Raw genomic sequence first — 21,536 nt, forward strand, 5'->3', positions numbered from 1 at the left:
CTCTGTGAACTTTGGTTCTAAAGCCATTGTCATGGAAACCAAGATTTTCCATAATTTCCTTAATGTGTAATTACCCTTATCACTTCTAAGAGCACAAGCCTACTTGGGATCTGTTTCTTAAGTTTAAGCCCATGGCCTTTAATTGAACCACATATCCAACTTCTTTTCCTTAGCATTCATTCTATGCTTGTCTATAAACTGAAGAGAAAAATTGAGGTGAATCCAACTAAGATTATCTTTTACTAGTTCTTCGTGTGTTTTAAGTTTGGAAGCCCTTCCTAATCAACACTTTAGGTTATCGAATATTAAGATGAAAGCCATAGGATTCCCACATTCTCTTTATCTTATGTTTTTAAACAATTCAGCTTATTTCATAAGTTGTCAACGCAAGGTAATTGTCCACAGAAGTTGCCTTTAGTGTGAAAAGTGATTTTTTATTATGGATGAGATGGTACTTTAGGTACATAATATGGTGCGTTCAGGAGCGTTTCTCGTGAAGGTATTGGTTAAGGGCTCTGATGGCTGAATTGGTGTTGAAATTGCAGAGATTCTTAGATGCTATGCCAGTGCATTGACAGAGCATATCAAGGACATCCAGTTTCCTGCGGATGTTAACCAAAAAATCTTGCACAGAAATATAAAACGAATTTACAAGAATATCCCAGAGAAAGGACCTCATGGTAGACTCATTCTCATAGTGATGTGACATGCTTCTAGCTCCATCTCAAGCCTCTGTTGCAATAATCACAGCTCTGTGATAACTATTTACAGCCCACACATTGCCAGACACTACTGTTTTCTGATTATAGGTCTGTATTTGCTTTTTTCAAATTTAAATAATTTGTGTATCTTATCCAAATGTCTGGGTAACAGTGTACTTCACATTGACAAGCAAAGAACAGGCTGAAATGATGGTGGAGGACAGACTGTTAGAGGAAGTAGATTGCTTCTAGTCAGTATAATAAAACCTTACTTAATGGGGTGGACTCTAAAGACTCGTTTTTATCTTTTCCCATCTATAACTATATCACTCATGTTTTTACTTTGCTGTTGTCTGCCTATTGCCTAGCACCATAGGCCCTTGGTAAATATTTTTCGAATAAATGAATGTGTTGAAGAAATGTTTGGAAAATATACAAGTATACTTCGGATGTAGTTATAGTCTGTCTAAATCCCTCCTCCGATTTTACCTGGATGCATTGATTTTTTTCCTGAGAGTTATGAAGCTGGGGATTACTGGGTCTGTGCCTACAACATTCATGTGGACATGGGCCAGCGTGGTGTCTCCATGTTTGTTAACAGTGAAGTTGATCCTCCCAGAGTAACTAGATAAGAGCAGAATTATTATAATATCGATCTTTGAGATTTATGTGGCATTGATTTGTTTTCCAGCTATATAGCCTATGAATTCACTAGAGTTATTGGAAACCGATAACTTTTTATTTGCTTTATGCTAAAAGTGTCATTTTGTATTTCTTTACTTATTACATCTTTTGCATGCTTACTGCTCTCAAACTATTTCCAAAGACATTTTTACAATTTTAGTTTTTTAAAATTTTATTTATAGTCCTTTCTGTTTGTTGGTTCTCTTAATTTATTTAACTAAAAACCATTTTCTTGCAAACAGTCAATATATTTAATGATAAAATACTCAAGCTATTGAGGATTTTATGTGGCAAAAATGAAGACATTGGCTATCATTAGTTTTTTTTAATATTGCTCTAGGAATACTGGCCAGTACAATAAGACGGAAACCCTTGTGGCGTAGCGGCTAAGTGCTATGGCAGCTAACCAAATGGTCGGCAGTTCAAGTCCACCAGGTGCTCCTCGGAAACCCTATGGGGTGTTGCATAGGGTCGCTATGAGTCGGAATCGACTCGATAGCACGGTTTTTTTTTTTTTTTTTTTTTTACAATAAGATATGAAAAGTAGTAAAACACGGCTATTGGGAGATGTGGCAATAAAATGTCATCATTTTAAACCATAAGCTTGCTTACCTCAGTTTTTCGGGTGGAGAACACAGTCAAACAAGACAATATAAATAGAGTTCAGATTAGCGCAGTGTTTCTGTAAATGTGGTTCCCAAGACCCTTTCAGAGATTTGATGAGGTCAGAGCTATCTTCTTAACAATACTAAGATGTTCTTGCCTTTTGCACTCTAGTTGTCCCCTGAGTGTACAGTGGAGTTTTCGAGAGGCCACATGATATGATATTGCAGTAGATTGAATGCACTAGTGTGTGTGAGAATCTAGCTATCTTGTATTAAGCCAGACGTTACAGATATTTACAAAATTATAAAACAGTGCCTCTCCTCTCACTAAATATTTTGTTTATTTTGGAAAACATAATTATTTTCCATAAAAGTAGATTATTTATGTTAAAACATAATAGATTTATTTTTTTACATGAATTATTCACTAATCATTAAAAATGTTTATAAATTCAAACAAATATAATAAATTTAGGTAGTTATAACCTACATAGGAACCCTGATGGCACAGCGGTTAATAGCTCAGGCTGTTAACCAAAAGGTCGGCAGTTCAAATCTACCACCTGCTTCTTGGAAACCCCATGGGGCAGTTCTACTCTGTGGTATAGGGTCTCTGTGAGTCAAAATCAAGTTGACGGCATCAAGTTTATAGGTAATAACCTCCATAAACAAAAACTTTTTGAGGTCTTCGATAATTTTTAAGACTATGAAGAGGTTTTGAGATCAAAAGTTTGAGAAATGCTGGTACAGAGAATGGGCAGTATACATGGTTAAGAGCTACAGCTGCGAACCAAAAGGTCAGCAGTTTGAATCCACCAGGCACTCCTTGGAAACCCTATGGGGCAGTTCTACTTTGTCTTATAGCGTCGCTATGAGTTGAATGGACTCAATGGCAATGGGTTTGGTTTTGGTAAACCATAATGATAACCAGTTATAATTGAAAATGGAAGAAATACTTTACGTAACATAGCCTCACAGACCTATATAAAATGTATAATAATACTCTATTTTGGGATATAAAAGAGGACCCAACACATGGAGATTTATACAGTGTTCTTTCATGGGAAGTTTGACAGTTGTAATGGTGTCCATTTTTCTTAATGAATGTATAGATTTCACATATTTTCCACCAATGGGAATATATTAAACCTATGGAAATGAAAATTTCCATAACATTTAACTAAGCAGCAGTAATGGCTTCTCTTCCATGGCTCCTTGGTGATCTTCATGTGGCATGGCATCTGTCTTCCCCTACCTCTGCTTGGTTGCTTCCTTGCTTAATCTGCCCCGTTTATATCTCAAAAGAGATTGACTCGAGACACACCCTACACTAATACTGTCTCATTAACCTAACAAAGAAAACTCATTCTCAAATGGAATTTTATAGGGGTTAGGATTTACAGCACATATTTTTGGGGGACACAATTCAATTCGTAACAATGCTTTTCTATAGGTTTCCAACTTTTTTTGCAGTGAGCATGTATCACTGGCAATGTAAGTAAAATCAATACAGTTCAATGAACTTTATGCACAGCTATTAAAGATTTAATTTCTAGATTAAGACAAACATACCGTAATAGCTTAGAAATGAGATTTTGATATAACTCTTCAACTCGGATTGCCTCTCTTTCAACCTGACAGTTACTTCCTGGGGAAGTACCTCTTCTTCAGAGTATAGTCAGCTACCCTTTGCCAATGAGCTGTGTCACTTTAAACAAGCCACTTTGCCTCTCCGGATCTTTAATTTTCTCATCTATCAAATGAAGTTCCTTCCAATAATAAAATCTGAAAACTAAGTGATAAAGAATCCTAAAACTCTGTTTTCAAAAGAAACATCTCCTCCCACAATCTGTATCTCTCTTTTTTACTACACATTTTTTTTTTCCTAGCATATTCTCTTCTTATGCTTTTTTGCTTCCCAGTATCCCTCCACCCACCCCAAAGTCTGATGATCTCACCCCCTTGGTAAAATTGTATAATCCTCAAAGAAGAGATTATAAGGTCATCTTCTGTCCATTTCCCAGAACCTCCTGAGGCAGCGTCCAGATCCTAGTGGTCCCTAGATAAATATTGCTTACTGATTGTCATCTAAAAGTCTTGGGAGATTCTTATCATCATAGAATATGTAGAGGACTGTAGAGAGTCCAAGAATCTAGACAGAAATGGGCTGAGTTAATCTTGATACTGAACTTCAGTTGCTCTTGCCTCTTCATCCTAGCCCAGTTTACTAGACCTTATTGATATATGGTCTTTACAGTTAGATACAACCCAGACATAGATGCATATGTTTTTAAAATTTGAAATCATACTTTTTTTTTTGATGAAGGTACTATTTATTATTTAAAATGTTGTGTGTTATCTGCAATTTTAACTCCGTGGTACTGACTAGAGAATAATTACTGTATTTAGCTGTTAATTCAGTAAAAAAAAAATAAATAAATATGTTAGTGGATGGTGATATGAATGCATATTGGTACAACACTGTGAGATTTATGTGGATCCATCCATTGATGTAAAATACGATTTTCTTATAATTTAACTGTTACTAAATCATTGGTATAAAATCCTAATGTATAATGTATACTTTAAATGGAAAAGCTAAGCTTTAGAGCCAGTTCTCTTAGTCTGAGCAGTCACTTCTGGGGTGGAATGAAAGCTGTTTGATGCCTCCGTGTGATTCATGTGTACTGATGATTTCTTTTTAAACTTGCAGCAAATAGTGGCAGCAATAAATGCAGGGATTATACCTTTAGGAAACACCTCCAATCAAATCAGTCACTGGGATTTGGGAAGTTCCTTCTTCTTTGCTGGCACTGTTATTACAACCATCGGTAGGAGACAACTTATTTTGTTTTTTATTTTAGTAAAGTTTGTGAGCTAAAATTCATTTGTTTGATTTTTTTTTAACAGTTGGTCAAAATGGTCTACTTAAGCTAGAAAACTAGATTTTAGTAAATTAGTTTTGAAGTGGGGTTTTAAAGGCATGAACAAAGGGATGATGGAAATGAACTTGTTATTGTTTCAGAATATTTACTTAAATTTAAGATATATGTGAAGCTCTAGAGCAGTGCAGTTGAGCTATCTGATTAATGATAGGAATGTCAAGAAATGGGTTGAAGTAGACGCTTTACTGGGCAAGTGGCTTTTAATTTTGCTTTTTTTTTTTGATTCTTTATTGTAGCAGGAAAGAGTTTGAGTACAATTTTAATATTCCTTTCATGAAGTTTTCATTTGATGTCATTTCTTTTCCAATTTGTGAATTTTAACTCTACATTTCAACAGGCTGTGCCTCTTCTTAATGTGCTTGTCTGCTGTGATTATTTCAGGTCTTGGCTTTTATACACTGTATTTTTCTAGTAATGTGTGAAAATGTTAACACTGAAATGTGAGGATGAAAACAAAAAGGAATAAAACTTTAGGCCCTTGCTGTTTTGCCTTTTAATCATTTCATTTGTTATAAAGTTAGCAAGGGTCACAGATGGGACACGGTCTTGTTTTCCAGCCACACATACGCTCAGCACCTCTTAGGCAGCAGAATGCCCAAGAGCTCTCCAGACGATATAAATGCAGCTCCTTAGTTGAAAACCATGCTTGCAGTGCCGTGGGGGTTGGGAAGGGTTCCAGCTGTCCTCAGGAGCCCTGGTGGGCATGGTGGTGTAAACGGTTATGCGCTGGACTGCTAGCTGAAAGGTTGGCAGTTTGAGCCCACCCAACCACTCTGCAGGAGAAAGACCTGGCGATCTGCTCCCATAAAGATTACAGCCTAGAAAGCTCCACGGGGCGGTTCTGCTCTGTCACACGGGGTCGCTATGAGTCGGAACTGACTCAGTAGCTCCTGATAACAACACACAGCTGCCCTGCCCCATGAAAGGAGGTGACTTTAAAGTATTTCTCTTGAGCAAGGAAAGGAAACTGGCCCATCACAGTTGGGGAGGAATTTCAGGAGGCAGAAAGATACGTGTAAAGGGAAGCTCTTCTCCACGAAAGCTCAGGATGAGATTTCCTCTCATGGGTCTAATTTCTGGTTATGGGAAATGAATCAGTGTCCTACAAGTTTCAATTTTATTCTCCAGTGTCCCTGATATATTATGAAATGTGTAGTTTTCAAATCCGTACTTTATATCAAAGTCTTAAGTAAGAGAACATGAACAATATATGGATGGAATATTATTTGAAAGTCTTCCTGTGAAAGAAATTTTAGGGTCCTGTCATTATATGAATTTGCTGTGGTGCTTCTTTGTGCTGGGTCACTTACCAGTGAAATACCTTAGCTTGTTGATTTTGCCTCAATTAAGAGGTCAAGGAATTGTGTTTACTCTTCCATTTCCTTCAGCTGCGTCAAAAATTTTTGTGTGGCTGTGAATATTTGGAAGAATGGCAGCCTTGATTTCTAACCATAATAACAGGTTAACTTGGAGGCTTAGACATCTTGGTCATTTCTACTATGGAAATAACTATTTATTGTGTAAACTACTTAGAGCCTGAATGGAAAAAAAAGCTCACAGACTAAGCGAGAATGGTTTGTTTCTGCCTGAAGAAAACTCAGAAGTCCAAGTTATAACTCATCGTGACCACCACTAAATTGTTTTGCAAGGGACTCAGTCATTATACAGACTTACCGTTGCATCGTATGTTTATAAACAGTCTCATTTTTTGAATCCCCAAATTCAGTAAGTTTTGCAGACATATACTTCAATGCGTGAAAAAAACTAAACCATTATTACCAGCTTTACCCCAAATTATAGCCATTAAGCACAGTGGCAGATGATTTAGGTTCTTAGGTAGCTGCCCGAAAGCCCAAATCTCTTACTGTTGCATCTCTGGCTTCAGCCTTTGGTGGATTCAGTCATTCTGGGTCACCCCCATGGGGACCTTTTACTCTGTGGTCTTCTGCTCCTGTATCAAGGCCATCTCCTGACTTTGGACTAGATCATGGTCTAGGACAGGGTAAAATATCTATCCTCTTTCATAAATGTGTATTTGACATCCTAATAATTTTTCTATGAAATACAAAATATAATATCACTACTACTAATCATTATATAAGCTTTGAAGTGGTTTTTAGCAATCATAGAAATTGAAAGTTCCAGCACTAGCTGCATTGCATGAGTCATTTAAAAATAGAACTTGAGAGAGTTTCGGAAAAATAATTGCAGTGGCTTTTATAGGGTGTCTGGTACAGGCAGTGCTTCACGGAGTAGGATTGGTTGCAGTTGTTCGAGACTTGTCTGTTCAGTTTTATAGATTTGTCTTTGAAGCCAAAGCAGCCCTTACATTCATTGTAAATAGGCCCAAGGTAAATTTGGTTAGGCAAAATAGTCAGAAAATTAAAATTTAAGACCTAATTTCAGAGAATCCCTTCATAGCCCTACAAATTCTTCCCCAAATCATGCCCTCCACACGCTTCCCAAATCCCGTTCTCCACTGGCACAGACTGACACTCATCCTTGACTGTTCTCTTTCTCTTGAGAACACCTAATTTCTAGTCCATCAGCCAATCCTGTTGACTCTGCCTTTAAAATAGACCCGGGGCTTAACCACTGCTCGCCCATTTGAACTGCTGCCATTTTGGTTCACGTCAGCATCATCTCATGTCAGGATCATTGCACAAATCTTCTGTTCAGAACTCTGAGCAGGACTTGGAGCAAAAGCCATGGTCCACCACCTGTCTCTCCTAGTAAGATACACATTCTGTGAGGTTTGGGTTTTTGCAATATTCCCAATGCTGGCAGGTGCTTAATAAACATTTTTTTTTAATTAAAAATAAATAGGCATTCTAAATGGTATGGACTGTGGCTTATTGGAAATTACATAACACTAAATTGATACCTGTGATACCTTAGCTTTTTCAGCAGATTACATTACTAAATTTTTTGGTTTGGTTTCACTTATTTATTCAACAAGTAATACAACACTATGTACCTGCCAATGCAATGGTAAGAGATGTATACCTTGACCCTAAGTTGCTCACAGACCAACCCAGGAGACTAATGGGCAAGTAACTATTTACAACACACTGTGCCATGCACTATGGGTTAAGAGTAGTTAATGGGAACAAATAGGAGGGACAGTTAATATAGATATCGAGGTAGTGGTGGGTGAGGAAGGGGCAAAGAATATGTCCTTTTCCTTAGCAGGTGTCATCCCAGTGGAGACTGGAAAGAGAGTTAGGAATTTAGCAGGTGGATGAAGGTGGAAAGGAAGCATACTGGGCATCAGGAGCACATGTGGGAAAACTAAAGGGTAAGAGGCAGAATGGCCTGTTTGGGAATTATAAGTTGTCTAGACAGTTGTTTGTAGTTGAAGGCATTCACCCGCAGGACCTTGTAAATCTAGCCAACAGAAGTGGCTTCTGGTGGATCAGCACTAGTTCTAATGGCTGCCAGGAATATAAAGGAAATAAGGACACAGATCCTGATTGCAGTCAAATTTGGGAGACAGAATTTACACATATGAAATAACTACAGAATAACAGGAAAATGTCTCATATGATCACATGTTATATGGAACAATGAACGTTTAAGTGCTGTAAGAATACAGAAAACGGAAAGAGCAGTATGGGCTGGAACAGGGAGGAAAGGGTTAACTGGAGAAGTTGAATTTGAACTGTATTTTAAAGAAAATGTATTGATTTAGATTGGTGGGGGTGAGGTAGTAAGCCGTCCAGTCTGTGGCATGGATAAGCAACAGTACAGAGAGGAGTGAGCTTGATTAATCTGGGGGCCAGAAAGTAAGTATTTGAGTATTTGATTAGACCAGAGGAATTGTTTAAGGAAGTCGTGGGAAATATCGCTGACTGATGTAGATGGGAAGAATGCAGTGTAACGTAATACGATCTTAGAGGATTTGGAACTACTATAATGGGATAGAACGTGGGTTTTTGGAAAGTGAAGTGACAGGTTAAGGTGACATTAGAGGATACATGTCTCAGTGAGAGGTAAGTAGGGGCTGGCAGCTGTGAGAGCAGTTAGGAGGACACTGTAGCCATTGGCGGTGGAGCGTGCGGGGCAAGAGGGATGGGAGTATTGACGGGGATTATTGGAGTTGGTGTTGAAAGACGAATTTAAGAAAAAATGTTGAAATGTTTAGATGGAAAAATCCACAGGCCTTGGCAACGAATGAGTTCCCTGGGTGGTATAAATGGTTTGCAATCAGCTACTAACCTAAAAGTTGGCGATTGGAATCCACCCAGCAGGGCCATGGAAGGAAGTCCTGGTGATTAGGGCCAAGAGGGCCCTACGGAGCAGTTCTGCGCTGTGACTCGTGGGATCCCAGGAGTTGGAATCGACTCGACGGCAACGGGATTTTTTTTTGGTTTGGTGACTAATAGAATGAAGAGGGAGGAGCCACATGTTGAAAGAAAAGTGAACGTTTCTGCAGCAGCTTGTCGTTCGTAGACCACGCTAGCAGAGCTTGTGAAGAAGAGGAAGTTACAAAATGGCCAAGATTTTATCCATTGTGTCGCATTAGGACCACCACTTATCCGTCAGTTTGTCCCACTGTGGTAGCTGGCACGTTGCTGTGATGCTGGAAGCTCCACCACCAGTAGCTCAAACACCAACAAGGTCACCGATAGTGGAGAGATTTCAGCAGGGCTTCTAAAAAAATCAAAAAAAAAACAAAACAAAAAAAATTTTTTTTTAGTTTTTCCAGACTAAGGTAGACGGGGAAGAAAGGCCTGGTCATCTACTTTTGCAAATGAGTGAATGAAAACCCTATGAGACCTCGTCAAAACGCTATCACAACAGAACACCATCTGCTATAGTGCTGGAAGCCACTCATAATGCACCGTGGCTGCGACAATGGCCTCGAGTACACCAATGATCACGAAGATGGTAGAGGACCGGGAAGGATTTTGTTCTGTCTGCGCCACCTAGACAGCAACTAACAATATTAGGAAATTTCCTCTTGGTAGCATTTTTTCCTTCAGTGTTTGTTGGTTCACTCTTTCCTTCAGTGAGACTAGAGACACGAGCCGAATAGTCTCCTCCGGGAAGTCACACTGGGATCCAAGAGAATGACGACAAATCAGCACATTAATAAATGAGAACGTTGAAGACTGTAACAAATGCTGCAAAAGAAGTTCACGGAGTGTGATGATAAGGTAGATGATGAAGCCAGAGCAAAGGGTGGGAGGCGTTCCTTAGAAGGCTAATTTGAGAAGAACTCTCTCAGGAGGTGATGCTTAAGCTGAAACCACGGAGAAAAAGAATTCAGCTGTGTAAAGAAGGGCGGAAAGAGGGCTTCAGGCAGAGGGCACTGCAATGGCAAAGATTCTGGCATGTTCAAGGAATCCTGGAGGAAGGGGGGCTGGAGGAAGAGGTGAGGTCGGCCAGACGGAGCACGTAGGACTTAGTGACGTCTCTAAGTTCACGGGAAGCCACTGGAAGGTTGAAGCGGAAGAGAGGCATGGTCTGACTCTAGCTGCCGTTGGGAGGGCAGAAGTGGACGCAGGAAGACCAGTGAAGGGGTCCGTGCGTTAATCCATGTGAGAGAAGACTTTGGCTTGAGCTAGGGAGGTTAAGAAGTGGTCGGGTCTGTGATTAAAAAAAAAAAAAAAAATTTTACGGATGGAGTTATACTTATCTCTTAGAAGAGTGCCATAGGAGGGTAGTGTTTTAAATTTTAAGTTACTTTAAAGTTAATAAAAAATCATTTAAACTCTAAGTAAGGCCATGGGCAAAACTGGCCTCATGAACAACTCTATTCTGTTTTGAGTTTAAAGACTAGGATAAAATGAAAGATCGTTTTATTACCCAAAGGCATTAAAATATAATAAAGTTTTTCCCAATGTAGAGTAAGCTGGAATGCCAGGGTCTGGATCTGCCTAGCTTTGTTACTCATTCATCATGATTTCTGAGCGTCAGACTGTGAATAACAAGGACTTCACGATGCTGTGTAGTGAGTAAGAGTTAAACTCCGTGTTCACTCTAACAGAAGCTCTTACGGAAGACGTTTCTTTGGAGTAACATTTCTTACACTTACAAAGGATTGTTTTGTTTATTTGTTTGTTTTGCTTTTTACCACTTGGGTGTAGAGACTGAATTCGGTTATTTAGTTAGTGTGCTTAGTTTTTCTATATTTTGAACCAGCCATAAAACCCATTGCCTCTGAGTCAATACCAACTCTTAGTGACCCTACAGGACAGAGTAGAACTGCCCCATAGGGTTTCCAAGGAGCAGCTGTTGGATTTGAACTGCCGACCTTTTGGTTAGCAGCCGAGCTCTCAACCATTGAGCCACCAGGGCTCGGAACGAGCCATAGGAGCTTTGGATTTGTTTTTACCTAGATGGAATTGCTAAAGGTGTTATGATAATGATCTCAGATTTACTCCAGACAGTATTTCACCCATTCGGCATGATGTCTAATTAAATGGTTAGGAAAACAACAAAATGCCAAAAAAAAAAAAAAAGAGAAAGGTTTGGAGTAATTTCAGGAAGCAGTTCCAGATAAAAGGGTGAGGGGGACCTTGGCAACATAGAGGGTTTCCTGAAGCCTGTAACCCTGTTATGCGTTTGCAGCAGGAATCTAGTACGTATTTGTTGGATGTGTTAGGAAACTTTAACTTAAAGGGTGAGGGAAAATTGTAAAAGAGTATTTTCTGTTCAACTTTGTGACCTCATGAAGCTACCTCCTGATCTTGGAAATAACGGACTTGAAGCCATGATGTAGAATTTGACAATAAGCATTTTCCCAGGGGATGATGTCCTTCCAGCTTTGGGTGTTGGGTATTATTAATTTACTCCACTCATAACTCCGTAGCATTTCACTAGTCCCTTGGCTGCTCCCAGGGAACTGTGTATTGAATTTTCGAAGCCCATTTCCAAGGAAAGTTATGGTGCTTTCAGGCAGCTGAAAAGGCAGATGATCTCACAAGGTGACTTCCAGCTCCAAGTCTACAATCTCATTGCATTTTTCATTATGCCACCTTGTTAAAGTGGATGATTATTTTTCCAAAATATGTAATTCTGCTATTGTTATAGCATTGGAAGTTGAAATTGAAAAAAATTATTTTGGATCTTTGATTCTCTGTTACTCTCCAATCCATTAAATTAATGAAAATAAGACCCATCTCAAGTTATTAGCATCCATTTCCTATCCTTCAAAATCTTCATGTAGGCTTTGCTTATTTTCTAAATTAAAGTGCATTTTCTCCGAGAAAATATCTTATTAATGATAATGGTATTTAAGGAAGCAGTCTGAAGTACAGAATTATATTTGATTGGTAATAAAGCTGAATTGCTGAGCAAATAGTGGTACGGACTCCAGGACAATGGTGAAACACATTAGTCACCTTCTCTTCTTACATGTGCTACATCAGCCCAGAACAGGTTCAGTGGAGTGTACCTTGTTTTCACAGCCCTGTGCTGGTTGGGAGGAGATTCGGGAGCTATAGGGGTGTGATCTTTGCAGGAGTGAGACAGGCTGTTGTTTTGGCAGGAGGAGAACAGAGAGGGAGATAACAGCTCTAAGAGGAACTGGCGGCTCAGCGAGAGGAGGCCTGGATGTTGGGTAGCGGGTTGAGTACTAACACGCCAGTCACACATATCTCAGATGTGTTCAAGTCAAGAATTGCTTGTACTCTGAAACAAAACACACTTGCACGTATTTGAGCATACTTCAAAAAGTTTCCGATAACATATTTTTAATCTTCTGAAAAGCAATCACTGTTGTGATCTTGAAATTGCCCAAAAATTGGAAGTAAAGAATTGACATGAAATCCAGGCCCTGAATAAAGACAGAATGTACTTTTTCTTTTCTTTCTTCCCTGCCAACCGCTGAAATCCAGTGCTCTTGCCCTAGATTACAGATTTTATAGAGCATCTGACCCACCACCAGAAATACCAAGTACTGCTCTGAATGTGATTAAAGCTAAGTGAGATGATTATCAGAGAAAATAGTTTTTATAAGTGTCACAGGTATTTCATTTGATAAGGAAGGAATGTACTAACATTTGTCTGGGCTCGTCTACCTTCAGCTAGTAATTATGCTACATATTTGTTTTCCTCCCAATCCCTTTAAAGGAATTTCTTTAAGGCTTGTGCAGTTTTACTGTTGGAAACTTGGCGTTGTTATTTCTGTGGTGCTGTAAATATAGCATGATGTTTACCAAAGAATCCCTGCCCCAGACGAGGTTCATGCTTAAGGATTGTCATTTCTGTGCACACGAAGTACAATGCAGGCGTGACTCATTTTACATGGAAAGGAATTTCACGCAGCCAGCTCTTGGTTCTAACATAGCAATGGGGAGGGCTAGTGACAATTTGAACAACGGAAAGTCACAGGTCATCAAAATAAATGAACATTAATTACTATTCTTAAACTTCTTCCCCGTCCAATTTATTTTTACAACAAAAACAATAAACATGTGGCCAGGCTTACTGGATGTGTTGTGTCTGTATCCTGGAAGCTTCTGTTTCCCTTGATTGGAAATGCTAACCAAGAGTGAAATTCCCAAAGGCAAACACAAGAGAAGGAAAAAGGAAAGAAGGGATATGCAATAAGTCAGAATCTGCCTAACTACTGTTTGAAGAATGTATGTTTTAGTGGCTAATTTCAGTGCCTTTCAGTAACTTAATGAATGCAAAAATATCGATGTTTAAGTGTAACAGACTGTTCATATGGCCTCTTAATTAGTATTATACTGTAGCTATCATGTGCTGTACGTATTCAAGTAGACACTTAGCCTGGTTTTACTTACGCAGCTTAGAATGAAAACATTTCTACCTTTTCTTTTCTTTTTCTCCTAAGGAATGATAAATAGAAGGAACTTCATACTTTGTTTCAGAGAATCGAAGTTCAGGTATTGTCTTTGACACTAGCTGGGGTTGTGATTGACCAAATCACAGTTCTTCCATAATCCTTAATTTTCTCATTGGCCAAAAGGACTAGTATTTCCCATAATCAGAGCTGGCATGAAGTTCTAATAAAATTACTTTATTTAAAATAGTTTGTGCACTGAACAACAGTATTCTAATTTAAATTAAGCCAATATTCTTTTTTTTTTTCACCCGTTTCTTTACGTAATTAATGTTTACAAAGAAAGGAAATCCATCGTTTCTTAAAACTTGAACCCAGACTTTTTAATTCTTATAATATATGCAATGCTTACCTTCATGCGCCTTATTCTGTCTAGCAGAATTTGAATGTATAACATTAAGTCCCAAACCCCTTACTCCCGCAATACTGTCTCAGACTTCATTAATTTCTTTATCTAATTAATTTTCATTTTTATTTAATGAAATGGATTGGTTATTTTAATGCTATATAGATAATCCAAATATGATCATCATATTATACAGCCTCGAGGTGTTAACATTAGATACCGAGTATGAAGAATTAATATTTGTACAGACCTGTTTTCTATATAATTTTTTAAATCTATGCCTCTGTGTTCGTTTGGATGTGCTAAGAGATGTTCTGTAACAAGCAAACCCCAACTCTTGGTTGCTTTACAGAATAAAAAGCCATTTCTTGTTCACACCGCATGCTCAGTGTGGATAGACAGCAGGCCTCTGCTCGCTCGGCCTGCTCAGAGACCTCCACAGAGCTCAGGTCTCCTCCAAGTCCTTCCACGATCATGCGGCTCAGGGAGGGAGCGTGGCTGATGGAGCTTTCTGAAAAGCTTTATTATTTTCATTTGCGTGACATCGGCTACGTCAACTTCAGGAGTATTTAGTGATAGCCCTACTGGCTGCTGTAGTCTCTTTTTACATAAACATAATGATGAATAACCAAAAAAAAAAAAAAACCCAATTGCCGTTCTGACTCATGGTGACCCTGTGTGTGTCAGAGTAGAACTGTGCTCCACAGGGTTTTCAGTGGCTGATTTTGGGGAAGTAGATTTTTTTAGATTGCCAAGCCTTTCTTCTGAGGGACCTCTGGGTGGACTTGAGCCACCAACCGTTTGGTTTGCAGCTGAGCACGTTAACCGTTTGCACCATCCCAACCAAAAAAACCAAACCAGTTGGCGGTGGAGTCGATTCTGCCTCATGGCCCCCCATACGCGGCAGAGTAGACTGTGCTCTACCCCGGGAATCCGCGATAGTGGATACCCTTCCTTAACGTTATTCAAAATCCAAGATGAACGTTATGATAAAAAATCGATTTTATATTTTAGCTTGCTTTTCCAAACTATGTCTCCCAAGCTCCCTCACTGCAGTAAGATTTTGTATTTTTCACGTGTAATACAGGCACCTGAAGTGCTTTCGAAGGGGTTTTTTGTTTCAGAAAGACTTCCAAATAAGAGTTTGAAGTGCAAATGTCTCTAAATAAAAATATATAAGGTCCTAAACATAGTTTTTTTGGGCAGAGATTTTGCTGTTATTGGTGACATTGTTTAGGGATTCCATAGCTTTTAGGGCATTGTAGCAGTTGCTACTTAATAAGATCAAAGCTGTGATGATAAAAAAAAAATTCAAATTGTTTAGGAAAATAAATGGAAAGACACAATTTGCATGTGGCATGTTGGCCGAACAATGAAGGGTCAGCAAACTGCTTGTCTGTGTCACAGTTGTTTGTGTGTTGCCTTTAGCTGCCTTTGCAGACTAATGACAGAGCTGAGTAGTTGCAGCAAAGACCCTGTGGTCTGCAAAGCTGAATGTATTTACTATCTGACCCTTTACAGAAAAAGATTGCCAACCACTGGCCTAATAGAGCATAAGGCAAGGAAAAAGAATACAGTTTATACACAGAAGACCTGGATTTCAGTTTTGATCCTAACACTGACTCCACTGTGTGATTCTGAACAGACCATTTAACTTTTCTGAGTTAATTTTGCTCCTTATGTGAGCAGTCTAAATGACTTCATAATAAGTGAGCAATAATAATTATGGTTGGTGTAATGGAAAAGACCCAATTGTAAATCTTATTTCATAAATGCTGTGTGTTTTGCCTTTCTGTGATGTTTCCTGGTTGTCTTTTAGAAGTATTTGCTGGAAGTCAGAAGGTGTGCAGTGCAAATTGCCTTTCAGAATTCATGGGAACTGTAAGGGCAGTTGAATCAAGACAGCTTAAAAGAGATGTTTTGCTTTTGTCAATATAAAAAGGAAATCATTTGCTTTTACATGGTTACAGCGGACATGCAAATAGTGAAGAATTAATGGTATGCTCACTTAAAATCAAATGCTATACATTTCCATTGAAAAACTTTAATAAGGAGATCTCTTACCCTGTACAGAATCAACCCCTGCTACCATTCTCTTGTTATCATTCTAGCATGAATGTGTGTGTGTGTGTAGTATAAATAGGCAGATAGATATGCCAATATGTATGTGTATTATTTGTGTATATACATTCCTGTATTACAGAAATGAGAGCTGTTCAGGACCTGGCTAACTCCAGATAGTAACAGGTCTTGGGAATTTTTTTCTTATCATTTTCTGAAGATTCGTTTTATTATTTTAGCAGCTACGTAGTATTACATTTTAAGGATATGTTATAATTTTTGAATCCTCTCTTGATGATCATTAATTATTTCCCATTACAAACAGTGCTGCATTGAGTATTAAATGTTGTGTGTATGTGTTTCCAGGATTTCATTCATCCAATACCACTTCTTAGCCGTCCTTTTGCTATGCATTTTTTAAAAATCATGATTGTGATTCTGTTTGACTTATAAAATTGTATGAATAAGATGAATCTTTTCTCACATATGTTAATATGTGATTAATGTAATAGGAAAATGCAGAATGTATACAAAGGCAAATAACCAGATATAATAACCATGTTCCCTTATGCTGATTTTCCTATGTATGCTTGACATAGATGATATATTATAATCACTTTTTTTTTTTTTTAAGGATATTTGACAAACTGGTATCCATGGTTCTTATAGATAGATGTTTTGAGTTTTATGGCATATGATATATGCCATCGAACGACATATTAGTTTTTCAGATCAGAATATAAAAATAAAATAATGACTAAGACCTTTTTGATATGAATTTTGAGAAAATCATTACTTAGTTTCTTTGTCATTTATAATGGCTACTGATTACACTGTGCCACTTCTATAAAGAAAAAAAAAGTTTCATTTACTTATTCTCTGGGCAGGTTGATCTAGCCATTAAATTATTGTGTCATTCAAACATAAGATCCAAAATGTGCCACTTAAACTGAGGGGAAAAAAATATGAAATGTGTAATACCATATAAATGTCCTGTTATGCTGAGGATTTATCTCAGATTAGCATAGGTAATCCTCATGTCACTTTTTTCAGTAAAGATATAGGGCTGGAATAAATATTTGCATATTCGTGAGTGCTTTTCCCTTGCTTGCACACATGAAAAGATAGTTTGGTTGGGTATAAAATTCTGGGATCACGATTTTTTCTCATCAAAACTCTATAGCTATTTCTTTATTGTCTTTTGCCATGTACTGCTACACAGGAGAAATTTGATACTAGCCTGATTTTCCTTCCTTTATAAGTAACCTCTTCTCCTTAACTGGCTTTTTAAGAGATTTTCTTTTATTCTTTTTCTTCTTTCATTTATTTTGTTTGGAAGTTGTTGAGTTCTTCTGTTGTGCATACTCAGTTCTTGTTAAAACCAAAACCAAACCCATTACCATCGAGTTGATTCTGACTTATAGTGATCCTACTGGACAGAGTAGAACTGTCCCATAGGGTTTCCAAGGAGTGTCTGGTGGATTCAAACTCTCAACCTTTTGGTTAGCAGCTGTAGCACTTAACCACTATACCACCAGGGTGAAAGTTTTATTTAATTATTATAGCTTTGATTATCTAGTGATTCTGTTTTCCCACCTTCAGGGAGATTGACAATTTTTGGTGTTGTTTTTCTATTCTCTGTTCTCTATCCACTTTGTCTCCCTTTACTTTTCCTGTAATCCTGGGAAATCTTTTGTGTTCTATAAGCTGCATCATTGATTTGAATTCTATTATTTCAGTTCTTGTCCTTAATTATCTTGAATGCCATTTTAATTTTGCAGTTGCACATTTAATTTCTTTTCAATCTTATGTATCCATCTTTTTTTTTTCTTTATTTACATTTGTCTCTTGATCCCAATCAGTGCATTCTTTGTTGGCTTTGGCCTCCAAATTCATAGATACATTGTTTTATTCTCTCCTGTTCTGGTTGCCAGACATCTCCTGGGTCCAGCAGTGTACCATTTTCAGAGACATGCTCTTCCTTTTTATTTATGCATTCATTCACTTAGAAAATATTTACTAAACTCCTGTTGAGTGGTTTCTAGATACTGGGAATACATCATAATAAAATGTATAAAAAAATCTGGTGAGAGATTTCAAATAATATAGAAATTAATTATATAACATGTTAGATGTTAATTATATACCCTTGGGGGAAAAATAGGCCAAGAAAATAGGCTAGACTTGGGAATTACAAATTTTAAAAGTCTAAAAGATGACATTTTCCAGTTTTCTATATTGTTTGTTTGCACTTTGGATTTGTGCTTTTAGCCTGTGGACATAGAGTAGGTGTGGGAGCCTTAAAATTTCCTCCTGCTTATTCTCTAAGAGGCTAAACACAGTAGCAGAATAGCACAGGTGGTCCACCAGTTAGTACAACGCAGTCTACCTTCTTCTGCTGAGTGGGAAATCCTCCCCTCCTCTCTCTGTATAAGCACTGAATTGTTATAGAAACAACGAAATACATTTTCTAGCCATGGTTTGGAGCTTTTTTTTTTTTTTTTAAATTGTACTTTAGATGAAGGTTTACAGAACAAACTAGTTTCTCATTCATTAAACAGGACACATACTGTTTTGTGACATTGGTTAACAACCCCCCAACATGTCAACACTCTCCCTTCTCATCCTTGGGTTCCCTATTACCAGCTTTCCTGTCCCCTCTTGGCTTCTAGTCCTTGCCCCTGGGCTGGTGTGCCCCATTAGTCTCTTTATGTTTTATGGGCCTGTCCAATCTTTGGGTAAAGGGTGAACCTCAGGAATGACTTCATTACTGAGCTGTAAGTGTGTCCAGGGGCCCATACTCTCAGGATTTCTCCAGTCTCTGTCAGGTCAGCAAGTCTAGTCTTTCTTTTTGAGTTAGAAATTTATTCTCCATTTTTCTCCAGCTCTGTCCGGGACCCTCTATTGTGATCCCTGTCAGAGCAGTCGGTGGTCATAGCCAGGCACCATCTAGTTGTACTGGACTCAGTCTGGTGGAGACCGTGGTAGATGGGGTCCATTAGTCCTTTGGACTACTCTTTCCCTTTTGTCTTTAGTTTTCTTCATTCTCCCTTGCTCCCAAAGGGTTGAGACCAGGGGCGTAGCCTAGATGGCTGCTCAGTGGCTTTTAGGGCCTGCTCTTGGGGGTAGTTTTATTAATTTCTTGATAAAGTCCTGAATTCCTGGATTAAAGTTTTGTAATAGACTAAATTTAGCGTAAAGGGCTTAATCTGAGGTAGTCTTGATATCTGGTTACAGAATAGAGAAAAACGAAATATTGAATCAAGGGCAAGGGCAGGCCTTATCATAATTGTCTGTTTTTTTTTTTTTTTTAGTGCTTCAAGATCAAATGAGATTGGGTATAAGTAATTAAATTGTAAGAATGTAGCATGGTATGCAATCGTTTTTCACACTTCCCTTTAAAAAAAAAAAAAAGGAATACTTCCTTTAAATTAAAAGACGAATTTGTAGCATATAAACTGGGTGAGTGGGTCTGTTTTTGCATGCACATGTCTGTGTGTGCTGAGGTTTTGTTAAAATACTTATTCCAGAGTATTACTTTGAGGATTAAATGAGAAAATAGATCCAAAGTGCTTAGCGTACCACAGTCCTCTGCTCAGAGTAGATTTTCCATCAGTGTTAAGTGCCTTTTACACATCTTTTCAGTTCAGATTGAGTGATGGACCTTCTCCTAACCATCTTCTTCCAACCCTAAACTTAGAGCACAGACTCTGCAATCTGTGGGGAATCGGGGAAAATTAACTCTAGGCGACAAAGCAAATTGCCCTCACAAAGCAGCATTATCCATTACGTAGGACAGAACCAATAAGAAGATTAAGAATGTCTGATCAATAAATTGCCAACAGTTATTGGATAGATTAGTTGTGGTTTTAGGTGCTTCTTTGCTTGACAGAAATAAATAAGAGGTTTAGATTGGTAAAATCTATAAAATTTAAGAGACTTTGAGAGGCCAGGAAAATTATGGCATCAGACTGAAAGATTTATCTTTTGTATGGTCTCTTGTGTAATAGTAGAATAATAGCAAACAAATATAGTATTTAGTATGTGTCAGGTGCTGTTTTAAGTATATTCGTGCATATTAACAAATTGCATCCTTACAGCAACTCTATAAGGTAATGGCTGTTAGTATCCCCATTTTTGGGTAAGCTAACTTAGGTACGGAGAGGTTAAACAATACCTCTAAGTCACATATCTAGTACAAGGCATGGCAGGGGTCTTAAACCCAAAGGACCTGGCTGTGGTGTAAGTAGTCATAACCTTCGAACTTTCTTCCAGGTGAGGCAGACCTATATTGCAGAGTATGTGTTCAGGTCTGTCTTACCGGGCCGAAAAGTAAGTACAGTGAACTGAGGAGGCCTGTACATCTCTCCCTCCTAATGTTTAGAAAACTTCATTCTAGGATCCCACCTTCCTAGGTGCAGGGGCTAGACCACTGCCTTTGGAAAATTTAAAAGTAATTTGCATAAAATCTGGAGAGAGAAAGCCATAGGAATGTATTACCGAAGTATTCTCCAACGCTGTTTTTACTTGTAAATATTGAATTAAGCAAAGTATCCCCTCCTTTACCATGTGTGAGAAAAGCCTGTATGATATTTCCGCTGAAATGGCATTGCTTCTTTGATATTGAGGGTATAGTTTTTAAACATGGAAGTGTATACCCTATGGTGTATCTAAAAAAAAAAGATACAGAAATAATTAAATTACCTCAAAGATATTTGTCTGCATCGAAGAATGCATGGAAATCTAATTTTGTATCAGAGACTAGATGTTGGTAGATGTTATGTTTAAACTGAGTTTAACGGATGCCCCTTAATGCTCTGGGTGTTGTGTCCATTTGTCTGACGGCCCAGTCTCAGCTCTCATCGCTCAAGCTTGTACCTGCAGTGTCATGTATCTTTCGGGTAGTTTGGCTGTCACAGGCCCCCTCTCTCTCCTGTCTGAAGCTGTCGGTAGTTGATGATTTGAATTACTGCCCCAAGGTAATAGCCAAGGCAAGGATAGTTCCTTACGCACTAATTTAAAATAAAATTATATTGAATACAGTCAACAGGTGAAAACTTTGCATTTTTCTCTTCAGTCTGTGCTGCCTAATTGCTACCAGTGCCTCTGTGTTATGCTGGCCTCAGTTTTCACATTTGTATGGTAACGATGGGGTTAGAATTCTCTAGGCCAGTTCAACTCTTACATTTCATGGTTTGTTTAAAAACATTTAAGTGTCTTTTTCCCTCTATTCCTGGCACTTCCAGTAGAATACAGAAAAATAACAGAGCGTCACAGACGAGACACTGCTTGGCAGCCCCATGAGAGATGTCAGGGCAGTTTTTCCCGAATCACAGGCTTTGCTGTAATAAGATTACTGTGTTTGCCACTTGCTAATGA

The 21,536-nt window shown here is 38.2% G+C and overlaps 1 protein-coding gene across 4 annotated transcripts in view; it reads left to right on the plus strand.

Annotated features, from left to right (window-relative positions):
• The window catches only part of KCNK2 (potassium two pore domain channel subfamily K member 2), a 237,172-nt gene that overhangs the window by 133,886 nt on the left and 81,750 nt on the right, over positions 1–21,536 (plus strand). For all 4 annotated transcript variants that reach the window (XM_049868569.1, XM_049868570.1, XM_049868568.1 and 1 more), the window contains exon 3: positions 4,704–4,821. In XM_049868569.1, the coding sequence (XP_049724526.1) occupies positions 4,704–4,821 (118 nt within the window). The remainder of the gene's footprint in view (positions 1–4,703; positions 4,822–21,536) is intronic.

Source organism: Elephas maximus, chromosome 24, assembly GCF_024166365.1.
Source record: "Elephas maximus indicus isolate mEleMax1 chromosome 24, mEleMax1 primary haplotype, whole genome shotgun sequence".
Lineage (NCBI taxonomy): Eukaryota > Metazoa > Chordata > Mammalia > Proboscidea > Elephantidae > Elephas > Elephas maximus.